The sequence below is a fragment of the Microtus oregoni genome, unplaced genomic scaffold (genome assembly GCF_018167655.1).
Source record: "Microtus oregoni isolate MIOR12 unplaced genomic scaffold, Mior012 000057F_ref0000458, whole genome shotgun sequence".
NCBI lineage: Eukaryota > Metazoa > Chordata > Mammalia > Rodentia > Cricetidae > Microtus > Microtus oregoni.
In genome coordinates, this window is record NW_024543833.1 from 3,194,406 (window position 1) to 3,218,249 (window position 23,844).

Sequence of the window (23,844 nt, forward strand, 5' to 3'; positions counted from 1 at the left end):
CCTTGTTACACAGTAAGAGAGAGTTCCTGGAGCCTCTCTTCCTCAGTACTCATCAGTTTTGCTGACACTGGTTCTAACCAGTTAAACTAACCCTGGTACGAAAAGCCTCTATTCTTTTTTTTTTTTTTTAAATATTTTTTGCTTTATTTAACTTTATTTTATGTGCATTGGTGTGAAGGTGTCAGATCCCCTTCAACTGGATCTTCAGACAGTTGTGAGGTGCCATGTGGGTGCTGGGAATTGAACCCGGGTCCTCTGGAAGAGCAGTCAGTGCTCTTAACCACTGAGCCATATCTCCAGCCCCAAAAGCCTCTATTCTTATACAGTCTGTTCTTGCCCATCAATCTACACATTCTAGTCTTCCAGCAGTCTCTGTCAAAACCCTACAATGAAGAGACTATGGTGGGGTTAAACCTCTGCAGATTGAGTAGAATTTAATTACTTTAAATCAACTTTACAGATTCCTTTATTCTTTTTACCCAAATGGCAAAAATTGACTCTGATTGGAAATGGTTTAATATTTTTGTCAACCATTTATGAGGCCTTTCAGAAGGTAGTTTTAATAAAAAATTTAGAACCTGAACTTTTAGGCTGGGGAGATGACCAGCTGGTTAAGGGCTGGGCTGTGCAAGAATGAAGACCCCATGTAAAAGCCATGAGCAGCAGCATGTATTCACAATGCCAGTTCTGGGGGTGGAATGCGCAGGCCCAGACAGGTGGATTCCTGGAGCTCTATGGCCAGCCAGTCTACCAGAATCAGAGCTCCAGGTTGAGTAAGAGACACCGTCTTATAAAGTAAGGTAGACAATGACAGAAGAGTAAATGTAGACTAGAAATGGCATATTTAATACCAGGAGCATGTGTGCATGCAAACACTAACTGATGGACTCTTTCTCCTCTCTCTCTCTCTCTCTCTCTCTCTCACACACACACACACTCTCTCTCTCTTCTCTCTCATGACACTACAACCAAGAGCATCAGAGAGGGAAAATTTGGTAAAAAATCATATTGTTAAGTAGTTTCCCCAGTCTAAGACTAAATGATAAGTTATATAAAAAAAAAAAACACCAAGGAGAATACATTCAAGTTAATGGAAACAAGTCTTTATTAAGTAACTTTTAATATCAGAAAAATAAAACTCTTATAATTCTCTTTACAGCAAATATATAATATCAGTGCTTTGGCCATCTTAAGTTAAAGGCCCTTTATCATAAAATATATGGTTTTAAACTTTACTCAAATTGAATTTATAATCCCTATGACTTCCCTACATATACATAACAAAAGAGTGTAGTAAAATTAGCAAATACTAAACTATATTGATAATTTATCATTCTTAGTTTGTGGTTTTTAGAAACAGTACACGCACCTAATATATGTCGATTCCTTGGCTTATTAGTTGCAGTGTACGATGCAACAAAATATAAAACACATGCTTGGTGACATTCGTCCATATCTACAAGACGGCAGCTAGAGATTAGGTTTCAATACTGACAATTAACTATCCTACAAGCAATTAGCATTACATCATAATATGCCATCAAGGCAACTTTTTTATACTGAAAAATCAAAATAAAAACCGTTATTTGTAAACTTTATACGAAATGTAACTCTTCAAGTGGAAATAAAAAATAAAATTTGTCTATTTGCTATTGAATACACAGAAGATTTCAATTTTTGTTATACTGAGAAAAAAAGCTCTTTTGTGTTGGGAAAATAACGCTTCAAAAAAATAATTAGTAGAAAAACCCACCAGTATAATGTTTTGTCCTTTCAATGCCAGCAAAATTGGGGACATACTGAGGATGAAGTTAAAACATCCACAGGTGAAATGTACAAGTGTGTTTTAAAGAAATCTTTCTTTGTGATTGGAAATAGGTTTGAAATGAAGTAAACTGATTGGAGGTTGTCACAGCTGCTTTCATGAATTATGCCAAGGGCATTATTATCTCCCTCCCCATCCCCTACATTACTAAAAAATAAAAATATATTTATAATGTGCAAGACAAATATGGATTAAACATAAAATGTTTCACATTTTGATCTACAGTCTAAATATTAATAGCTTGATCAGACTAATGAATGGAATGTTCTCATTTTCCAATTTTTCAGCCAATATAGGTGTATCCCAAAGCCCGTCCTGAAATGGGAAAATGCAGGTGACTATTTCCACATTCACCAAGGGAGGCAATGGGTAGGAATTTACAATCCAAGACAATTGTATTCCTGATCCACTGAACACACCAGCCTTGAGCACTCTGGGCGAGATGAAAGTCAATGTAGCAGTTTTTGTCCCAAATTATAACCAGTGATCTAGTAAACTGCCATCAGCCCTATTATTACTATAAGTAATCACAATGCTTTAAAAAGTTACTTGCAATCCTGCAGAATTAGGCAGAAGTTGTTGTAAAATAAAAAACAAACCTGTTTTGTCAAAACTGGCAGTGTAAAGAAGGCAGCACTGGGAGTGTCAGTCATCTGTAATGCCAGGCACCCTCCATAAACTCTGAATGTGGCTAGGCTTTGGGACCCACTGCTATAGTCTCAGGTGGATACATTTTGCTCCTAGGTTACACAGCCAAGTAGAACTTCAGCTTTAAAAACTCTTATACAAACTATGTCTCTGAGTCTACAAGATAGCATTAATAATTCAAACCAAACTAATAGACAAGAGACCACTCAGGTTTAGTGTTACCATAGCAGCCATTTATAAGTGTACTAACAACTTTAGCCTAATCCCAATAAAGCCTGATAACAGTCATAAGAATTCATTAGGAAGTTTTCTGGGGGTACCATGATACCCATGCCTTTATGAGTCCATATAGAGATATAGTATTTATGTATATATATATAGTTAAGAGTGAATTTGGATTGCCTGAGTAACAGCTGTCTGGCAAACTGGACATGATGGCGTTCTCTTTTCACAGATCTTGTTGGCACATTCCATACAGAAGAGGTTGTGGCCACATGGAACTAGGGCAGCAATAACTTCATTCTCAAAGCAAATCACACAGTCGTGCTTTCTTCTTGATTCTGGAGGTGAGCTAGAAGTGGAACCACCATTGGAAGAGGAGTAACTATTGGTACCATTAGAAAAAGCAGGGATGTATATTGGAAGGCCAACATGGTTGCCTGTACTAGGTGGGTCGCTCCTAACCCTCCGAGCAAGTGGGTGTTCTATGCTCTCAGGAAATGTAGGAGACAGACGAGGAGTTGATGGCTGACTTCCTCTTCGCTGAGTCTTCATGTTACCAGAAGGATCACTCCCAAAGCCAGAGAGTGGGTTAACTGGTTCAAATGGAGTCCAGATAGTTTGAGCAGATGTTGGTAAAGAGTCAAAGGCAGGAGAGTCTACTGTAAGATCTTCTGAGCCTACAGACGGTAGTGTATCTCCAAACCAAAAGTTTCCTGTGCTAAATGGGCTCGTTGGACTAAAGTCAGCCAGCCTATTGCTTCCAAAATAGGAATCAGTAGAACCACTTCCTAGAGAACTAGAACTATCATTTCGATAGTTGGACATCATTCTTGCACGGCTAGGAGGAACTGGATTGGAAGAGAGCCATGCAGAGCCAAGAGTGCCACCTTCAAAGCTCACGTCGGTACCGTTATAATGGAAATCATTTTCTTCATTGAGCTCTATGTAGTTTCCTGTACGCATGGCGATATGCATTTCTATTTCTTCCCGTGCTCGATCAACATTTTCGGGCATCCCTGTCACTTCAAAGACTGGCTCCTTATCTCTGCTTGGAGTTACTATGTATGTGTGGGTCTGTTGCTGAATTCTCTTAATTGTTGCTCCTTTTGGTCCAACTACTAGCCCTACCACACGATAGGGGACCCTGACTTGGACCGTAGTTTGACCAGGCAGATTAGGACTACAGGATAACCCTCCCAGCGCAGGGCCATTTTTGTTTCGAGATGCACGAATCATAGAGAAGTGCTCTGCAGCCGAGAGGATTTCTCTTTTGGCCATGGCAACATCTTCTTTCCGTCCAGTGACAACAAAAATGGGCTCTTCACCACGAACAGGCGTCTTGATATACGTGTTTGTCTTGGCTCTCAGTGCTTTAATTTTACAACCTGTTAAAAGAAAATATTTCAGAATCAGGATCTACTTTAAAAGTGTAAAGGCAAACCACGAAACGTTCTTTTTAAACTAAATGCCCATTAGTGTATAGTTCTTAAGAGTTTCTTTGTTACAAAGCTAACTATACCATCAGTAAGACTGAGTTTTATAATACTAATGATTTTCTAGTTTGCAAAGATGTCAGCGGCAAGAAAAATATCAAATGTAATTGAGATGGTTAACACTGTCTGGTACTAACTGAACTCAGTGTCTTATTTAACCCTCTTAGAACTCTTTTTTTTTTAAAATTTATTTATTTATATATTATGTATACAATATTCTGTGTGTATGCCTGAAGGCCAGAAGAGGGCGCCAGACCTCTTTACAGATGGTTGTGAGCTACCATGTGGTTGCTGGGAATTGAACTCAGGACCTTTGGAAGAGCAGGCAATGCTCTTAACCACTGAGCCATCTCTCCAGCCCCCTCTTAGAGCTCTTTGGTTCTGGACTATCACCTCATTTTACTTTACTAAGGAAACAAAACTGAAGCTCAGAAAAATTGTATAACTTGTTTATGTTCACACATCAGTGGCAAAGCCAGAGCTGAGCTGTGTGGTGTACAAATCTATGGCCTTTTCATTACTTCAAGAATTTTAATTTTCAAATACTCTGACTTTCACTTGATTATTTTATTGTTTGAACACAACATCTTTATAAAATTCTATTGAAGCAATATTTATGGCTAGTGGCTATCTCCCTTCAGATCCCAGTTAAATTCTATGCTTACTAACTAACAATTATTTATTGCCGTCTAGTTTATGACAGCTGTACTAAAGCAAATTAAGTTTTTAAATTAAAAACTAATCTAAACATTTAAAAAATTTAATGAGGAGTGACATGTGGAAAAAAGCTGTTTTTTTTTTTTAATATACTGGGGAGACAACCATAAAGATGCAGTACTGAAAAAGTAATGCAAAATGATTTTATGCCTGCTGTAAAGTTCTTGATCCCTTTAGAGAAACAAATATTAAAGACTCATGGAAAATGGCTGGAGGAACACCAGCTCCAAACCCAAACTAAAAGCTTTGGTCCCAAACTACAAGTGTACTACAAGTGTACCTAAGTTAAAATAAAAACAGGGAAGACATATTTTTCTTAATTCTTAACTTTAAATCAATTGTTTCTGAGTGATCACAGAATTTCAGTGCCAAAATACAGGTTACACAAGTCTCCAAAACTGTCAAATATACAACTATGGCTTAAATCTCTGGAGTTAGTTTTCAAAGAAATTAATAAACATATTCCCAGAATAAATTTATTCCCATGATTGCATCATACAATTATTTCCTCAAAAAAAGTAAAGAAGGTGGTGCTATTGAAGACAGGAGCCACAATTTGGGCAGGCTTTTTTCTTTTCCTATCTTGTCCTTGACAAGTCATTATTGAGTAACACTAAGACTTTATAATTAGATATACAATATTGAGCCCACATGCCTATGTCTCCAATTTTACCTTACACCAGTTAATTCTATATACTCTAATTAATATGATGCTTTTTCAATACAGCATGGATTCTATGGTCACTTCTTTGCACAGAGTATTTTACTGGTTCCTGAAGTCCAAACAATGCGGTACACAAAGCACTTATGCTTCAGTGGGTTCCTGACTTGTTAACATCATTCCTCTTACACCTATCCATGTCTCTACTCTTTTAAGCTCTAGAGTATATTTCAACCTTCATGCTTCCTTGTTTCTGCGACTGAAATCTTCCCCCTCTGCTTCTTGAGTCCTAGATCTGCACTGTTCAACTTTTACTAACCATCTGGCTTTGGTTTAGGTACCTTGTCCTCAATGATGCCCCCTTTCTCCTATGGACCTGCCTTCTAAATTACCAAAACACTGGGAAATTGAATATCCTTATATACTACTGGGTGCCATGTAGTATTTGTGGAAAGGAAGGTTGCTAATTTTCTGCATTAGTACACTGGGCCTTTCTTAATGTTATTTTGGACCCCAAAAATCCCCTTTAATTCCTGGCTTTCAAGATTTTCACCTTCTAGTCCCATATTGCTTGCTAATCATCCATAGTGAAAGGAGAGTCCATGCAAATTATAAATTACAGCATATTTAAAACACCTTAACCTAGTATGGAACTTCTGAAACCTAAGCACAACTTAATCAAGGTCCTGTTCTTCCTTCTAACAACGGTAGAGCTTACAAAGAAATGGCTGCCTTTTCACTCTGGGTCCTACAGATACATTACCATGAAAACCCAGACTCAAGTTCTCTGAAAGCATTATTTACAGTAGGTCTAAGGGAAGAGATAGTTTGGTGGGATCTATCAAAAACTCACAAGTAAAACATATTACTGTGAAACATGGCAACTTTTCTAAGTACTAATGGTAGGACTACATCTACAATCAATTATTAATAATACTAATAATATTAAAACCAAATAGGAGATGGTTACTTTGGAGTAAAAGATGTGTTAGATTTGTTTTTACTGTATAGTAAAATGAACCGGATGATCATTAACAAATCTTGTCTCTACACAGTCAAACCTTCCTGATAGGTGATTCCTGGGATTGAGAATTGAGATCACATCCCTTGAACGACATGCTACCCACGGAGATGCCTAAGAAAATTTTGAAAGGCAAAACACTAGCTGGTTATACTCTATACTCGGAGTACAATTCAGTTAAATGAGTTTATACTCTGGGCTACAACTTGATCAGCAGGCAGCCTCCTAAAATCTCTTTCCTAGGCTGCAGACATGGCTTAGTGGGTAAGAGTCCTTTGCTGCACAAGCATGAAGACCTAAGTTCAAATCCCAGTGTCATGTGAAGTCACCACAGGTGCTAATAACCCCAGTGCTAATGGAGGGTGGCAACAGGAGGATCTCTGGAGTTTGTTGGTTATGAGCCTAGCTCCAGGTTTAGTAAAGAGATTCTGTCTCAAGGAATAAGGCTCCTGAACACACGAATATATAATTGTTAGAAAAATTTCCTAACGCTAGCTCCCTCAAGTCAAATCAAGAAATATCCAGGTTTAATGGAGTTCTGTGCTCTCGGGTGGCCCCACGGGGGAACAGGGAAGCCATGGCAAACGTGACCACCAGGAGGAAGAAAGGGAGACCACGTGTCCTTTTGGGAGCTCATTTAAATACCCTGGTGAGGGGTCAGGATCTTGCCTGCAGGGATTTGGAGTTCAGACCAGGCCTGGGGACTGGGATAGTTGGGGCCTAGGCTCCCAACTTGACAATAATACACACATTGAAAAATAAAACCTTGTTCCCAGTAACAGGCAATCCTGGTTCATCCCGCAGAAAAACATGGGCAATTTCTATTAAATACAAGTATTTTTAGAATATAAGTTTGTCTCCTTTTGTTCTTTCCTTGTATCAACCAGAAAACTAAGACCGTTTCTAATTAACTACTGCCGAGGGCTGGGAGCCTGGCTTAGAGGTTCAGTGCTTGCCCAGCACGCAGGAGACCTTAGCTTCAATCCTTAGCACTACACAGCACACTCCAACCAACAACAACAACAAAACAAAAACCCAAAAAACCCAGTGACACAGTAATTAAGTAACTCAGTTCTAGCTTACAAGTACATATATATAAAACACTTATTTCATCTATGGTTGGTACTAAAAAACAGGTGTTTAATGTGTAGTCAGTCAGTGGGAAAAATGGAATATTTTAACTGTGAATCTCTTCTGAGATAGAAAAGCCATTGTCCCACAAAGGGTAATATACTTGGATTTTGTTTTTGTTTTTGAAATATTTATTTATTTATTATGCATATAATATTGTCTTGTGTATATGCCTGAAGGCCAGAAGAGTGCACCAGACCTCATTACAGATGGTTGTGAGCCACCATGTGGTTGCTGGGAATTGAACTCAGGACCTTTGGAAGAGCAGGCAATGCTCTTAACCTCTGAGCCATCTCTCCAGCCCCTGTACTTGGATTTTGTATAGCAAGAGGAGGTCAAACAAAGAAAGGGAGCAGGCTGGGCGGTGGTGGCACACGCCTTTAATCCCAGCACTTGGGAGGCAGGGGCAGGTGGATCCTCTGTGAGTTCGAGGCCAGCCTGGTCTCAGAGCGAGTGCCAGGACAGGCTCCAAAGCTACAGAGAAACCCTGTCTCGAAAAACCAAAAACCAAAACCAAACAAACAAAAAAACCAAAAAAAAGGGAGCAAGACCGAGCTCTTTAAGGTACCATCAATAAACACAGAAGCAAGCACTTCTCTCTCCCTAAATTTGTGGCAGTTCAACAAAGACTGCAGGAACCCTCACTCATCACAACATGGCTTCTATGGCATAAAGATGCTGAGTTACAAACAACATCATTTCTACAATCATATTGTGCAGGTGGGGACTACTTGAATAAGTAGTTTTCAAAAAGTGACATTAACTTAAGGAGATGAAACAAATTAAAAACTTTTTTGTAGATAGAGAGGAAACGTGAGAGCTTTCTGGAGTATTTAATCTTGAATTTCTGTTTGAAAATTGAGATACTTTAAAGAAATTATGGAGGAACTCTGCTATGCAGACCAGGATGGCTCTGAACTCAGAGATTCATCTGCCTGCCTCTGCAGCCCCAAGTGCTGGGATTAAAGGTGTATGGCACCACTGCCTGGCTAGATGGAAATTCTTACTTCTGCAGTAACCATGTGAATTTTCCCACTTACAGCTGTCAATGGCAATTATAATACTGACAGTACATGTGGGATGAGGAGACCATATTTAGTTGGTCACGGTGGACAATTTGTAGAGGGCAGTTTGTATATCAAATGATCTTGTGCCCCTATATGCCCATTGGAAAAGACAATCCTGCAGTAATACTGGTGTAAGTGCAAGATGCTCTCAGTATTTTGTTACTTATTGTTTGTATAAGCATGAGGCTAAGACAGCTGTAGAATAGAATATAACGTATTCATAAAATTGGTTGACTTGGAGGGACAGGGTAAGAGAGACTTCACTGTATACTCAAATCAAATAAATATGATTAGAATACATGAATACTATTTTACTACTTTTAGCTAGCATTGTATTGCTGTGATTATTTTAAGTTACATCAGCAGGATAAATGATACCATAATCTCAAAGTCAAACTCAGTTTTGCCACTCTTAAATGTACCGACTACTACTTGTTTTCTTATAGCTATAGATAAAACTAGCACGTATCAAAGTTTTATTGAAGGTAGTTTACAGGGTGGAAACTTGGACCAGAAGTTTATGGGTCAACAATTAGAGTACTAACAAATTTCAGAGCTGTAACTTCAACTTAATTTGAAGTAAATTCCCTGCAATAAAGTCTTTAGTTTACTTTGTTAGCACATGAACCCTTTCCTCCTTTCTATCATTGTTGCTAGGGCGGTTTCAGGCTAAAACCCTCCAACTTCAGCCACAACTTGTCTCCTCCCTCCTTGTTAGAGCAAAACATTCTATATTCTATCTTATACTTCTCAAGGTTAAGAGACCTCTACCAAAGAAAGGCAGCTCTCTGTTGTTGGGATTGGAGTTGAAAGGAAGAGAAGGAAACTCAGTTTTCAAACTGTGAGTTGCATTAATCAATTTTGTTGTGTTGCAGGTAGCATTTAAAACTAACCCATAAAACCATGACTTTTGTGTGCTCCCAATGTTTCTGTGGAACACGTGTACAATGGGCTGCAATGTAAAATATTTTTTGTCATGGGTTACCATCATTAAAACATAAAGCCTCCAGATTTGATTATTTTGAAGACCACCTTCTAGTTCCAAAAAATATAGGATATACTTGCTAACAAAAGAATTGGTGTGAAGTGGAAGGAATCACTGAGAGGAGCAAGGTTCAAGATCCCATTTGCAGATGGAACTTTCCAGATCAAATAGACATTGTAGTTCTGCTCTATGGTCATATAAACCAATTCACAACTAGATTCAATGCATTTGTAATCAGTGTAGTAAGCATAAGTTTTGTTTCTGATGGAACATTCTAGTACACAGTCAAGCCTAGCCTCAAACTCAGTCTCTGGAGTGCTTAGACAGATGTGTGCCACATGCTTTACTGGCAGATAGAATTTATGATGACCCTCACCTTCAAGATTCCTGGCCCAAGGCCAGATGTAGTGCTGCATGCCTTTAATCCTAACATTTTAGAAGAAGTAGGTGGATTTGTTGAGTTTGAGGCAAGCTTCGACTACATAACAAGTTCCTATCTTAACAAAAGAAACTTCTGGCCTAATTTAAATACAAATTTAGGTACTCTTGGAAAGAGATTTTATAAATGCAATTATGCTTTAAATAAGTCTTTTTTTCCCTCCCTCCCTCCCTCCCTTTTTGTATACTCAAATCAAATTGACTGTCCTGGAACTAACTATATAGACCAGACTGGTCTAGAACACACAGGGATCCACTTATTTCTGTTTTCAGAATGCTGGTATTAAAGGTGTGCACTGCCAAACCTGGCCAAGGGCTAGGAATCTTGAGGCAGAGACACCAGTCCAGCTCAATTTACTTTTAAATAGAGATTGCTCTGATTACCAGGGAGGTTCTGACCTAACCTTTAGTTCTTTAAAAAAAAGTTTTTTTCAGCTTGTCTTAGAGAAGGAAGTTAGAATTCTAAATTATCTGGAAGAAAGCAAACTATCATGTTGTGAACTGCCTATGGTGTCCGTGCCAAGCACTGTAGTGGCTTCTGGAACAGAGACCTGGAAATAAAATAAAGACCCCCATTTTCCAGCTAAATTCTGCCAGCAACCTGTAAACTTAGGAAGGAGAAGACATGCACTCCATGATGAGGATACTTTACTCCTGGCTAAACACCCTACTTCAGCCCAGCAGGACCTGAAACACCACATTCAGATTCTGGACATAAAGAAATGGAGACAATAAAGTTGCACACTAAAGCAATGACTATGATTATGCGCGCACGCACACACACACACACACACACACACACACACACACACACAATGAAGTCCTTAAGTTGCTGTGGTGTCAAACACCCTTCACTCAGCTACGTCCATGTCCTTAAGTTTATTTGCAACACACCAAGTGAAGTAAACAAGTGTCTTCGGTGATGGTCGGTTAGGGTTAAGAACCTTTGGATGTGTGTGGGGTTACTCTGCTAATTATAGTACCCCTTCCTTTCTTCCAACTAATCAAATGGTCTCTACTGGCCAGGGAGAAGTTGGGAGATTAATAAAACACTGAAGGAATAGTGTATTAATCAAACAGGAAGAAAAGAAGCATACTATAAGTTAACTATTGATAAGATATATAGGTAAGTAGCTATGGGAGATAAACAAAAGCTCTTCTCTGGATCTGTGCCAGTCAAAGTGTTCCTAGCTAAACCAATTCTTGAGCTCTAAGAACCTTTTATTAATCCTGAACTTTAGTTCAGCTTAATGCTACGTTTATCAATTCAAATGTTAAACTCCCCCTAAAGTACAGGGTCTATTTCCAGTAGTATGAGAAACTTGGTCATTTCTGACTTCAAGGAGCTCATATCCTAAGGGATACATACAATAGTTGCTTTAATAAACAGAGGCTTACAAAACAGCGGGGGAAGACACAGATTAGTTTTATTTTGTTAAAACACATGAAAGAAGGCTTCAAGGGCCCAGGAGGTAGATGGTGAAGAACTTGCTACATGAGCACAAGAACCTCAGCAGTACCCCTGAGGCTAGCTAGCAAGCTAATCTAGACGGATCAGTGAACTCCAGGTTCACTGAGAGATCTTGTCTGTTGCAAAAGATAAGGGAGAGAGCAACTGAAGACAAAAACCTTCATTGACCTCTGACCTCAACACACACGCACAGGTGAATTTCAAAGACAGTCTGAAAACAGGCTTGAAGAAAGTGGTTTTGCCAAAAGAGGAAGTGCAAAAGCAGGAACCTGGGAGTGCACAGGAGTACAGCGGAGACTTAAAGCTAGTTCAGGATTGAGAGCTTCAGGTGACTAAAACGAAGAGGGAGAAGTTTTCGGTGTCAGATAAGAGACTTAATCTTACATGGACAAAAGATTTGGGGGAAGACATAGTTATAGAACCCGAGGGGAAGACTTTTCTGGAATGAAAAGTTATCACAATAAGCAGCAGAAAAAGGAGAAAATGATACCATGCAAGACAGGCCTGGTAGAACTATTTGCATTCTGGTATCTTGTGTATATGGTGTTCCTGAATTTTTATAAAAGGAAAGATGAGTTTGTTTTGTAGTAATTACTGTATTTTCCAATTATTTAATAAATTAGTGTATGTATATAGTGATTTAAGAAAACTTATCCCTTAAGAACAAACCTCAGAACCAGGCCCATTTTCATTTCTGATAATCTACAAATACTAGGAAATTATGCATACATTGTTTAATAAAAATGTGAAGAGGGTTAAACTTGAGCAACTCCTCAGTCTTAATGTAAATTCGTTTTCCTCCTAACATTAAATGGTAAAAACTAATTCTTTTCACCCTCTCTTCTCCTATAAACGTGTGCTGTTCCATTTCTGTACATATCCTTTCTTAAATAACTTAGGATACCTGCCTTGCATACACACCAAACTTTCTCCCTGCAATGAACACAATGGAACTTTGACAAGTAGAAACTGTGTGTATGGTCTTATGAACTAAATTTCACAAACAGGGGTGGGAAGACAGCTATTGGTAAAGTGCAAACAAGAGAACTAAGCTCAGTCCTCAACACCTACATAAAAAGCCAGATGTGTTGGTGTGTACTTGGAATCTCAGAGATAGATACCTAGGGGCTGCTGTCCAGCCAGCCATCTCAACAGCAAACTCCAGGCCAATGAGAGATGGGATCAAAAAACAAGGTGGGGGACTGAAGAGCTAGGACCATGATTAAGATGTGTCTGCAGCTGTCCCAGAGGACCCTAGTGTTTCCTAGCACTCATATTAGGCATTTGTAACTAACTGTAATTCTACTTCCGTGGGATTTGATATTCTTCCAGCCTTAGCAGATATAAACACAGGCACACAGACAGACAGAGACACACACACACACACACACACACACACACACACTAATAAATAATATAAAAATGTATCTTCAAAGTCAAACCAAACCAAAGTTAATGTTCCTGAGGAATAGTATCCATGGCTGACCTTTGGCCTTTACAAGGACGTTCACTAACACGAAACACCCCACATAAACAATGAATTAACTCAGTATCATAGCTACCACACTTTCTAGTTCAAAGAAAATATGTAACAGGATTGCAGGCCCTTTGTTCATCCCGTCCGGCTAGCTTACACCAGAAATAATCACACAGAAATTGTATTAATTAAATCAGTGCCTGGCCCATTATCTCTAGCCTCTTATTGGCTAACTCTCACATCTTGATTTAACCCATTTCTAATAATCTCTATGTCACCATGAGGTCGTGGCTTACTGGAAAAGATTCAGATGTGTGACCTGGCAGCTCCATGGTGGCTCTCTCCCTCTGTTTCTTTCTTTCTCCCAGAATTCAGTTCTGTCTTCTCTGCCTACCTAAGTTCTGCCCTATCAAAAGGCAAAGGCAGTTTCTTTGTTCAACCAATGAAAGCAACACAGAAAAAGAAGGACCTCCTACACCAAAAATACAAGCAACAAAATTCCCAATAATGCTTTCGTTTTGCATCAAATTCTTACTATAGGAAATGAAATACCTTCATCATTTTCTAAAGTCTAAAAAGACTGGGACAATCAGATACCAACCACACTTCACATGTGTGCATGTTGTCTTTCTTCAAGAGTTAGTGAAGATTGAAAATGGAAGAATGTGTGGACAAACTATCATGAATCAATGAACTTAAAGTCATTAAGTCTCTATCTACCTTTTTGTTGTGTGAGAGGAACTAGTAGTATTAAAGATAGTTTCCTCATTTAGTTGCAAGGAAAATTAAACAAAATATCATATAAAAAAAGCTTACTGGGGGAGGGGGCAGTGCACACCTTTAATCCCAGCACTTGGGAGGCAGATGGATCTCTGAGTTTGAGACCAGCCTGGCCTACAGAGTGAGTTCCAGGACAGATCCCAAAGCTACAGAGAAACCGTCTCGAAACCATGTCCCCCCCTTCCAAAAAGTAAAAGCTTACTGGGATGGGTTATATAGCTAAATGGTAAAGCATATGCTTGTCACGTCCAAGGCCTTGGGGTCATTCCCACCACCTTCCCTCTGGAAACTAACCCTAACTCCTGTTTTGGCATTTAGAACCATTCAGCATTCCTCCATTATTTCTCACCCCGAGTAAACTCAGCTAATAACAGAGAGACTGGAACTGGCTTTAATAATGATTTGGAGAGCACTCCAGCTTCGAAAACCTCTCTTCTAGACACATTTTCACTTATTCCTCACCGTAGAGTGTTTTAGGGCAGGTGGGAAAGAACTTTAGGGATGTCTCAGCTATGTTAGATCTCAAACTGTCTTAAAAGTTTCATACTCTTTTCCTCTAAAAACAACACTCTTGCCGGGTGGTGGTGGCGCACGCCTTTAATCCCAGCACTCGGGAGGCAGAGGCAGGCGGATCTCTGTGAGTTCGAGACCAGCCTGGTCTACAGAGCTAGTTCCAGGACAGGCTCCAAAGCCACAGAGAAACCCTGTCTCAAAAAACCAAAAAATAAATAAATAAATACAACACTCTTTCACATGTTTCATAATATAGTACATTTAACAAGGAAAGTCATATCATTTGATTTTATATCAAAAGCTCCATTCACATGTAAAAACTCAATTTCAGCATTATATTTTCAAAGTCTGGTAAACAAGTCCTAAGAGGGTCTGCACATGCACTTGAGAGTGAGTGAGTGGAGAGAGAGAGAGATCGATCCACCTGCAAGACGAACTGAAGTCAAATCCGCAGCATTTACAAAAGTCAGGTATGATAGCCTGTGCACATAACTCAGTGCTGTGGAGTGGAGCCAGGTGGATCCCAGGAGCTTACTCTTAAGTGAGCCATTCTAACCAAAACAGGGAGCTTCAGGTTCAGTAGAAGACTCTGTCTTATAAAAATGAAGAGCTGACAGGAGAAGACACCTAAGATCCTTCTGTGGCTTCTGCGCACGCACACGCACACACACACGCACACATCCCTAACTCTTAGAGACACCTATCAGGTTATAAAAATGTTAAGGTATTTCAAACTGCAAAGTCAGGACAAAATGTGCAGTCAATCTAACTGGTAATTTACTTCTACATGATTTAGGGGCTCTTTTGGACAAAGTTGAGGTTATGGGCTCTATGATATCATCTAGTTTTACACATTAAGAAAACAACTTAGAATTATCTGAAGTTAAAAAAAAAAAACAATGGGGGCTGGAGAGATGGCTCAGTGGTTAAGAGCGCTGCCTGCTCTTCCCAAGGTCCTGAGTTCAATTCCCAGCAACCACATGGTGGCTCACAACCATCTGTAATGGGGTCTGGCGCCCTTTTCTGGCCTGCAGGCATACATACAGACAGAATATTGTATACATAATAAATAAATAATTAAAAAAAAACAATGACACCCCCCCAAACTGCTCAAAGTTATAAACTGGTAATTTTTTTAGAAGTTTTTTTTTTATTATTTATGTGTGAGCATATACATATATTCGTGTTCAAGGAGGCCAGAAGGACGTCTAGGAGCTGGAATTACAGGTATTTGTGAGTTGTTCAATGTGGGTGCTAGGATTTTCACCCTGGTCCTCATTATAGCAGCAAGTACTCTTATCTGCTGAGCCATCTTTCCACTTCCAAACTAGTGATTCTAAAATTCACCCGTAAGTATGTTAGAGAAGTTCAAATATTTAATGAAAAAAGTTACATTTGGCCTTTTATTAAAGCTGTTACAGTTGCCAGAAGATGTCAATTAGACAGGAAACATAGTTTTCCTTACTAGATCTTACAAGTTTAGCCCCTTTAGAAACGATTAATAGGATTCTCAGAATTACCAGAGTAGAGATGTAGTTCAGTGGTAAAGAACTTAACTAGCATTTGTGAGTTCCTGGGTTGGCCCTCCAGCACCACTAGTACACCAAAATAAAACCAGGTGGAACCAGCTATCTGTAAAAGATTCTTTTCATCTAGCTTACTCTTTGTTAGAAGTACATACTACAAACTTCAAAGATTAGATAAAACACTAAAATGACAATTTTAGATTTTATCCAGAATTTGTATAGAATGTAAAACAAACTTATTAACTATAAAAATTTTATAAGTAGGGCATAGCTGGCACGGTCCCAGTAGTTCAAGGTCAGCCCGAGCAATATAGAGATACTTATAGCTAAAAGTTTATTAATTTTACCTTACTCCTTATAGAATTTATTACCCTGTGCTTTAAATTGCATACTGAGTTTACATGGTGATATCTTAAACTTTACCCTCACAAGGTTTTGGGGAAGTCACAACAGAACATGGAATAGGTTTTCTCCAAAGAGATAAAACAGAGGCTTAAAGAAAATGATTTGTCCCAGTAATTGGTAACAGCGATGAGGAAAAGCGATAGAGGAAAAGGCAAAGGTGAACAGTGGTACAGAGGGAACAATGTTCATGACTAAATCCTTTGTTCCTAATTTCAACTGTACCTACAATTGTCAGTAACAAATTCTCTATTATTTTAAAGCTAAGTCTTACTAGTTCATGCTACTGTGTTTGGTCAAATAAGGTTTTCCTTACATGGAATGATTTGTAGTCTTCTGATAATTAGACAAAGGCAATAATCATACAATAACCATACTCAACGGCCCTAAATTCAAACACTGGCATGAGATATTCTAGTTACTGAAGAATAACATAAAATTCTCAAAATCGGTCACAGATTCAAACTATTATGATATGCATATATTTAATTTAGTTGGGTTTGGTAATTCTAGTACTAGAAAATTACTAGCTGGGTGTGATAATATGCCTGTAATCCCAGCACTCATAAGGCAGGGGGCAGAGATCTGAGTTTGATTTGAGGCTAGCCTGGACTTACTTCTTTTCTTAAAAAATTAATTTATTTATTTATTAAAGATTTCTGTCTCTTCCCCGCCACTGCCTCTCATTTCCCTCCCCCTCCCCCATCAGCCCAAAGAGCAATCAGGGTTCCCTGCCCTGTGGGAAGTCCAAGGACCACCCACCTCCATCCAGTTCTAGTAACGTGAGCATCTAAACTGCCTTTCTCCAGCAATATTATATACATGGGAAGATACCATGATTTCAGTGCTGTTCTGAAATTCTTTAGTGAAATACTTTTGGATGGATTGGATGGAAACCTATTTCTCTTGATCAAATACTACTGACAAAAATTTGGAACAAGGGGCTGGAGAGATGGCTCAGTGGTTAAGAGCGCTGACTGCTCTTCCAGAGGACCTGGGTTCAATTCCCAGCACCCACATGGCAGCTCACAACTGTCTAAAGATCCAGTTGCAGGGGATCTGACACCTTCACACCAATGCACATAAAATAAAGTTAAATAAACCATAAAAAATTTAAAAAAAAATTGGAACAATGGGAAGTCTCCTCCACACACCAATACACACTGTCACTGGAAATCAGCGGTAACAAAATAATCCAATCAATGAGGGAACTTTTTAAGTGGTCTAACTTAGTGACATCTAGGGTATAAGAATACCAGCAAACAGATAAAAACAAAGAACTCATTTTCATTTTACTTTACTAGTTAAAATTTTTGTATGGTGTACATTATTTTAGCATACATTATTTATACATTACCGTGTATAAATTGTATATTTGGGGTACAAAATTTGTTAAGAGTGTACAATTAAAAATGACTTTTCTAGACCTATAAGGTTAAATAACATATAATAAGAATTAAAGTCATTGTTAAAAGTAGCTCAAAATGAACACTGATCTTAAGCTCAATTTACAGCATTTAATATTAATTGATGGTGTAGGAAAATGGAACCAAACTAGGCAGTGGTGATGTATGTCTTTAATCCCAGCACTTGGGAGGCAGGGCAGAGAGATTTCTGAGTTCAAGGCAGCCTGGTCTACAAAATGAGTTCCAGGACAGCTAGGGCTATACAGGGAAACCCTGTCTTGAAAAACCAAAAAAGAATCTAGAGTTCTATTGTAATTTACCCTTACTGGAGAATAACAACTGCAGAAACTAGAATAAAACCTGTTGACTTCAAACAAACCTGTCAACCATTATTAATGTCTTGCAGGCACCACACTTAAAAACAGAGGTATTCTGTATTTATAAAACTAGATTTAATAATATTTTAGTATGTGTATATCTGTGCATAACCACAAATTCCCACATGGAGGCTGGAGGTTTATGTCTCGTGTCTTCCTTTATAATTTTCCACCTTGTTTGAGACAGGGTCTTTTGCTGAACCTGGAGCCCGGTGATTGGTCAGACTTGTTGGCAAGCAAGTCCTCCTGTCAGTCTTATAGAGCTGGGATTCTAGCTACATGGCACCAGGTCCAGCTTTTTGGGATCTGAGTCACAACTTCATGCTGTGGAGTATTTGACCCTCTGAGCCATCTTCTCAGCTTTAGAGTTACTTTGATGTCTATATTTAAAAAATTTTTATTATTAATATACCTTTCCAGTTCTGAATTTATCTTATTTTAACATAATTTACTGGATATAATAAATAAATTTAATTACAATATTAATAGTATTATTAATTTCACAAAATGCAACACTTAAAAAACATAATAGTAACAACAAGACCAATTTAATATGTACAAAGGCCATAAACTAAGATAGGAGGTCAAATGCTCTGCCATTTTTAAGTGGTCTGGGGAGAAGAGGGATAAAAAGAGATGGCTCAGTGGTTAAGAGCACATACTGTTCTTTTAGAGGACTCTCCAGTTCAGTTCTCAGCACCTGTCTGGTGGCTGGGGCTCCAACTCCAGGGAGATCTGACTCTAGTCTCTGCAAGCACTTGCTCTCACGTACATATACAGACATATCATTAAAAAAGAAACAGTCTTGGGGTTGGAGAGATGGTTCAACAGTTAAGAGCACTCAGTTGCAAAGGACCTGAGTTCCCTCTTCTAACCTCTTTGGGCACCAGGCACACATGTGGTGCTCATATACACACAAAGGCAAAACACTCATAAACATAAAAACAACAACAACAACAAAAATTGGTCGGGGGATTGGTGTAGAGGCACATGTTTGTGAGCCCAGCAGCCAGGTTATGATTAAAACCTATCACTAACAAAAACAAAATAAATGCAATGTATGGAACTAAGGGCTATTTGCAAGTGCTGCTAGTTATGTACGGCTCAGAACCCCATCTATCCTATACTATACTCTTTGCTTCAGAGCCAAAGTTATAAATGTCTCCATATGTGACATAATTATTTCCAAAACCAATTAAGAGATGTCAAATAGAAAATTATGACTTCAGGTAATGAATAAGATGGCAGGAATGGCTAATTCTTAAGGATGAACATTTAGCTCTTCCAAAGTAAACAAAAAACTCAAAGTGATTTATCATTTTAAAAAAATCTCATTTTTTAAAAAAATTCACTCGGGACAGGTACTCTCACAAGGAGAAAGTTTCCCACAGTAAAAGGATATGAATATTAAAAGCTACTTAGTTTTCTATAGGAGAGAGCAAATACAAGTTTTATTACCATGCTATTGGGGTGTGTGGGTGGTAAAGGGGTCAATGATCCACTAGTTGAATGGTGCAAAACAGGAAAAGGGCAAGACTTTCTGCCCTTAAGATAAGATAGAGGAAGATGACATACTTTTAATAGTACCGTCAACTCTGGGAATACTAAGTGCAAGAACAGTCAGCAATCTGTCTCCATGTTCTAAGTCATATTTCCTTATTAACCAATAAGCACAGCCCTAAGAAGGAAAACTAAGGCAGTTATCATGTAATAGCACAAAATAAAAACGTGCTACTTAAATTTGTATAAGTAGTGCCAGTTTACAGTTAAGATGCTTAAAGATGTAAAGAACAAAAGCTCATGTTAAACTAAACTTACCAAGATATATTATTGTCATGTGGTAAAACTAGCAAGCCAATGTTTTTTCTTTGCTACCTCAGACAAGCACATGAACACCAAATTAAGTTGTGTTGAGGTGTTTTCCCGGTATGCCATTCAAATCTCTATATTCCACAGCTTAAACAATCACTTCCCAGATCCCTTCCATCACTCCACTTTACCAGATCCTAATTGCTAAAAAAATTTGGGCGATTTTCTCATCACCATCGGGCAGGTACTACCCTTCCGGTTTCCTTACATGTCGAATACTTGCATCTTTGTTTTCTAAACTAAGGGTCATGTTTCTCAGGTGTGTCATTTGTCTGCCTACGGTCACAGTACTTTAGAGATGTTCTACTGAATTGTTAGTTTCTAATGAAAAGTAGAAAGTCTGAATCAGCCGCAAATTTGCATTATCATAAACTCATTATTGGGCAAAATCAAGCATTCAATGATTTTAAACGAAAAGCCATCACATTCTGTATCTATAAATAAAATGCATTTTTATTTCATACGCAGAGAAGTTTTCTCATTGCCTGTTACCCTGACTAGTTCCTACAACTGGCGAGTAAGGCATGTGAAACTGATTAGACAATCTTGAAGAAGCTATTTTATAAGCTATTTGGTGTCCACATATCACATAAGCTTTCCTTACCAAAATCACAGCAAAGAAGTAAGCCGTCTCTTACGTGTGAAGTCTCCGTTTCGACAATCTCTTATTTATGTGTACTTTAGAACCACTTGGGAAAATGAGATCATCAAGCAGCAGAACCATCCTCTCTCTGACCTCAGCCAGAGGCACGTCTCCACCAGGCTGCACCACGTTGTATCACGGCAGCAGCAGGTAGTACGACCCCTTGTAAAAGAGGCACAAGCTGCACTCCAGCATACAGAACCTTCCCTAAAAATGTCGGCTACAAAGGTACTCTGCGCATCCCCTTCCCCCACCTTCACAAACCCTACTCCTGGAATGTGAGACATAGGTCCTTTGTCTGAACAATGTGGGAGGAGTCTGTCTGCAGAACGGGTGTGCTGGCAAGTGAAGAAGAAAACTGGTCGAAAACTGCACAAATGCATAAAGTTCTTTAATTACCTAACCGTCCAGCTTTCCCTTCATCGTACACGCTAATGTGTTCTAAGAGACTGATAGTCCCCCCTTTTTGAGAAAAGTGTCTACCGAGTACCTAAGACCAACAGAGTTGGGGTGCTCTCCTAAAGCCAAGTTTCTGAATAGCGGAGGAGGGAGGCGGCGAAGCGGTCGCCTGTGAACACCGCTTCCCTCCCGAGTAGGTCCTTGGACACGCAGCCTCCATGTCGGTCCGCTCTCATCTGCACAAGCTGGTCGAGGCAAGGATGGCGATTCTTACCGGCCACGCGGCTACACACCCTTGCCACCTCGAAGCTTTCGGGAAACCGTACCGTACCTACAACTTCTGACCTGACCTCTTACCACCGTGCTGAGGTTTTTGGTGCCATGCCAGCCTGGGGTTCCACGAAGACACCGAGTAAAGACTACTAGGCTGGGCGGCCCGGGAAACTTAACACTTTATCAGGCTGAAGCGGCCGACAGGCGTGGGTTTTCGCCAAGGTGACCCATCCCCTCCTAGGCGACCCCGCGCTCCCTCCCAGACCCCTTCTCGGTGGACCCGGGGGGACCCTTCGGGCTCGCTCTTCCGCCGTACGCCCGTCTTTTTCCTCTCCCACCCACGCCCAGGGCCGTGCCCAGAGGAACCTCGGCGCACTCACCCTGGCGTCCGACAATCTCGGCGACGTGCTCGGAACTGGGCACCGGGACGCACTCGGTGGTGTTGACGCTCTTCCTCCGCAGCAGGGCCGCTTGCTCCCCGTTCAGCGCGGCAGCGGCGGCCCCGCCACCGCCGGGGCCGTAGGCGTGGGACAGCATCGCCGCCATCATGCCCTGGGCATCGTCCCCTCCGTACAGCACCCCCGCCGCCGCGGCCGCCGCCTCCCGGGCATCGAACCCCGCGGGCGGCAACAGCACCGACCCCAGGGGCCCGCCCGGGATCGCCTGGGTCTGGGAGGCGGTGGCCGCGGGCGGCGACAGCAGCAGCAACGACGGCCGGTCCTCCTCCTCAGCCTCCTCCAGCTCCTCCTCCTCCAGCAGGTCTCCGTCCAGCTCCGCTTCCTCCCCCTCCTCCTCGTCCTCCTCCAGCTCCAGCTCCGCCGTCTCGGAGGTCGCCGGGCGGCCGGGCGGAGCGGACTCCTCCGGAGCCAGCGCGGCCGCCCGCCGGGCCTGGCACTGCGCCGCCGCCACCGCCGCGGCCCTGAGCGCCGGGGCGCCGGGCTCCGCTGGGCTGGGGTCGTCGAGGCCGAGCGCGGCCAGGCGTTCCCTTAGCAGCAGCCCGTCCCCCTCGAGCTCCGGGCCTCCCGCGGGCGGCGGCAGCGGAGGCGGCTGCGGCAGGGGGGCCGGGGCCGCCGCCAGGGCCAGGGCCGCGGAGCTGCCGCTCGGCATCGCGGCGGCGCGCTGTCAATGGCGGCGGCGGCGGCGGGCGCGTCAGGCGCGGCGGGCGGCGGGCCCCATGGCGGACGGGGCCCGGGCCCTGCTCAGCGCGCAAACACCTTTCCTCGGGGGAGGCGGCGGCGGTGCCCGCGCCCCGGGCTGAGGAGCGCCAGGGCCGCCGGAGCGCGCGAGGGCGGGGTGGCGGGGCCGGGGACGGAGCCGAGGTAGGTAACTAGGTGGGTGGGTGGGGACGGCAGCGGCTCCCCTCTCAGGGTTTCTTTTGTTTCATGGCCTTAACCAGCCCCCGGCGCGCGCGGCGGCGGTGGCGACGCCCCACGCCGTTCTCCGAAGGAAGCCGGCGCGCTCTGATTGGCTGCTTTTAATCTCCGGGAGCCCGCCCTCTCGTCCCGCAGCCTTCTAGTTCCTTTCCCTCGGCCCCACCCCCGCCCTCTTCTCGGGCCCCGCCCCGCCGCGCCCCAGACCGCTCTGATTGGATGACGACAACGAGCCCGCCCTCGAAGCCGGCTCTTTCCGTCCCCCTCCCCACGCCCCGCCCTCCTCTTGCCCCAGGGCTCGCGAGGGAAGCGACTGTGATTGCTCGATGGGTACGTCACTCTTTGTGACGTAGCGAGGTGCCCGGGGAAAGAGGCGGGAGGAAGGCGCGGGAGCGGAGGAGGAGAGGGCCCCGAGTGGGGTATGCGCAGGCGCGCGCGGGCTTAGTGCTCGCTGGGGTTCTTCTCTGTGCTCCGTGGCCGTCCCGGGGCGGTGTTCGGGAAGGCGCTGGAGGAGAAGCCCGGCTCTGGGGCTGCAGGCGTGGGCCGCTGTGCGGAAGCGACTGCCGGCGGGGGGCGGGGCCGGAGTGTCCTAGCCACTCGCGGGGGTGGCTTCCTGAGCCGCGTGGCTCCGGAGCCTTCCCTGCTTCTCTCCGGGACTGCTCCTCCCTCGGGGTGGCCGCCCACGCCCGGCCGGCTGATCTTCCCCAACGGTGCTAGTTCCTTAAGGTCGGGCCTGGAGGGCTGAGTTTATAAGTCCTCGGAGCTTTTGAAAGGAAATTAGTTGGGTGTGTCCTGATGGATGCTCTTCCCCCTTGAGTTCCAGTTAGGCCTTTCCAGGTTCGCCTTAACCTCCCGCGTGGTCCCAGCGAGAGACCTCGAGCAACAACGGAATCCTAAGTTTCTAGTGGCCCCATTAAAGTAGAAAGAAACAGTTTTAATAGAAAACCCATTTCAGTGCGTCCCAATTATTGCCATTTCAGCATGTAAGCAATATACAATTACAGTATTTTTTTACACCCCCCTCCCATGCTAAATCTTTGTCGATGTTGCATTTTCCACCTATAGCATACATGGATTCATTTTGCTTCACACTGGCCACGTTTCAGGCCCATTTTGCCACGAAAACTTCC

At 42.0% G+C, this 23,844-nt stretch overlaps 1 protein-coding gene across 1 annotated transcript; it reads right to left on the minus strand.

Annotated features, from left to right (window-relative positions):
• Positions 1–1,081: 1,081 nt before the first annotated feature.
• Mex3c (mex-3 RNA binding family member C) lies at positions 1,082–22,818 on the minus strand. The gene is made up of 2 exons (XM_041639293.1): positions 21,725–22,818; positions 1,082–4,080 (listed from the first exon to the last, which is right to left on the minus strand). Exons 1-2 carry the CDS (start codon positions 22,449–22,451, stop codon positions 2,855–2,857), a joined length of 1,953 nt encoding a protein of 650 aa, XP_041495227.1. The 5' UTR covers positions 22,452–22,818; the 3' UTR covers positions 1,082–2,854.
• Positions 22,819–23,844: the final 1,026 nt, after the last annotated feature.

Excerpts from the sequence above, each read along its gene's own strand:
- Mex3c (XM_041639293.1), bottom strand. The coding sequence starts at position 22,451 with ATGCCGAGCGGCAGCTCCGCGGCCCTGGCCCTGGCGGCGGCCCCGGCC. Across the intron at positions 4,081-21,724 it reads CGAGATTGTCGGACGCCAGG|GTTGTAAAATTAAAGCACTG; the intron begins GTGAGTGCGCCG and ends TTCTTTTAACAG.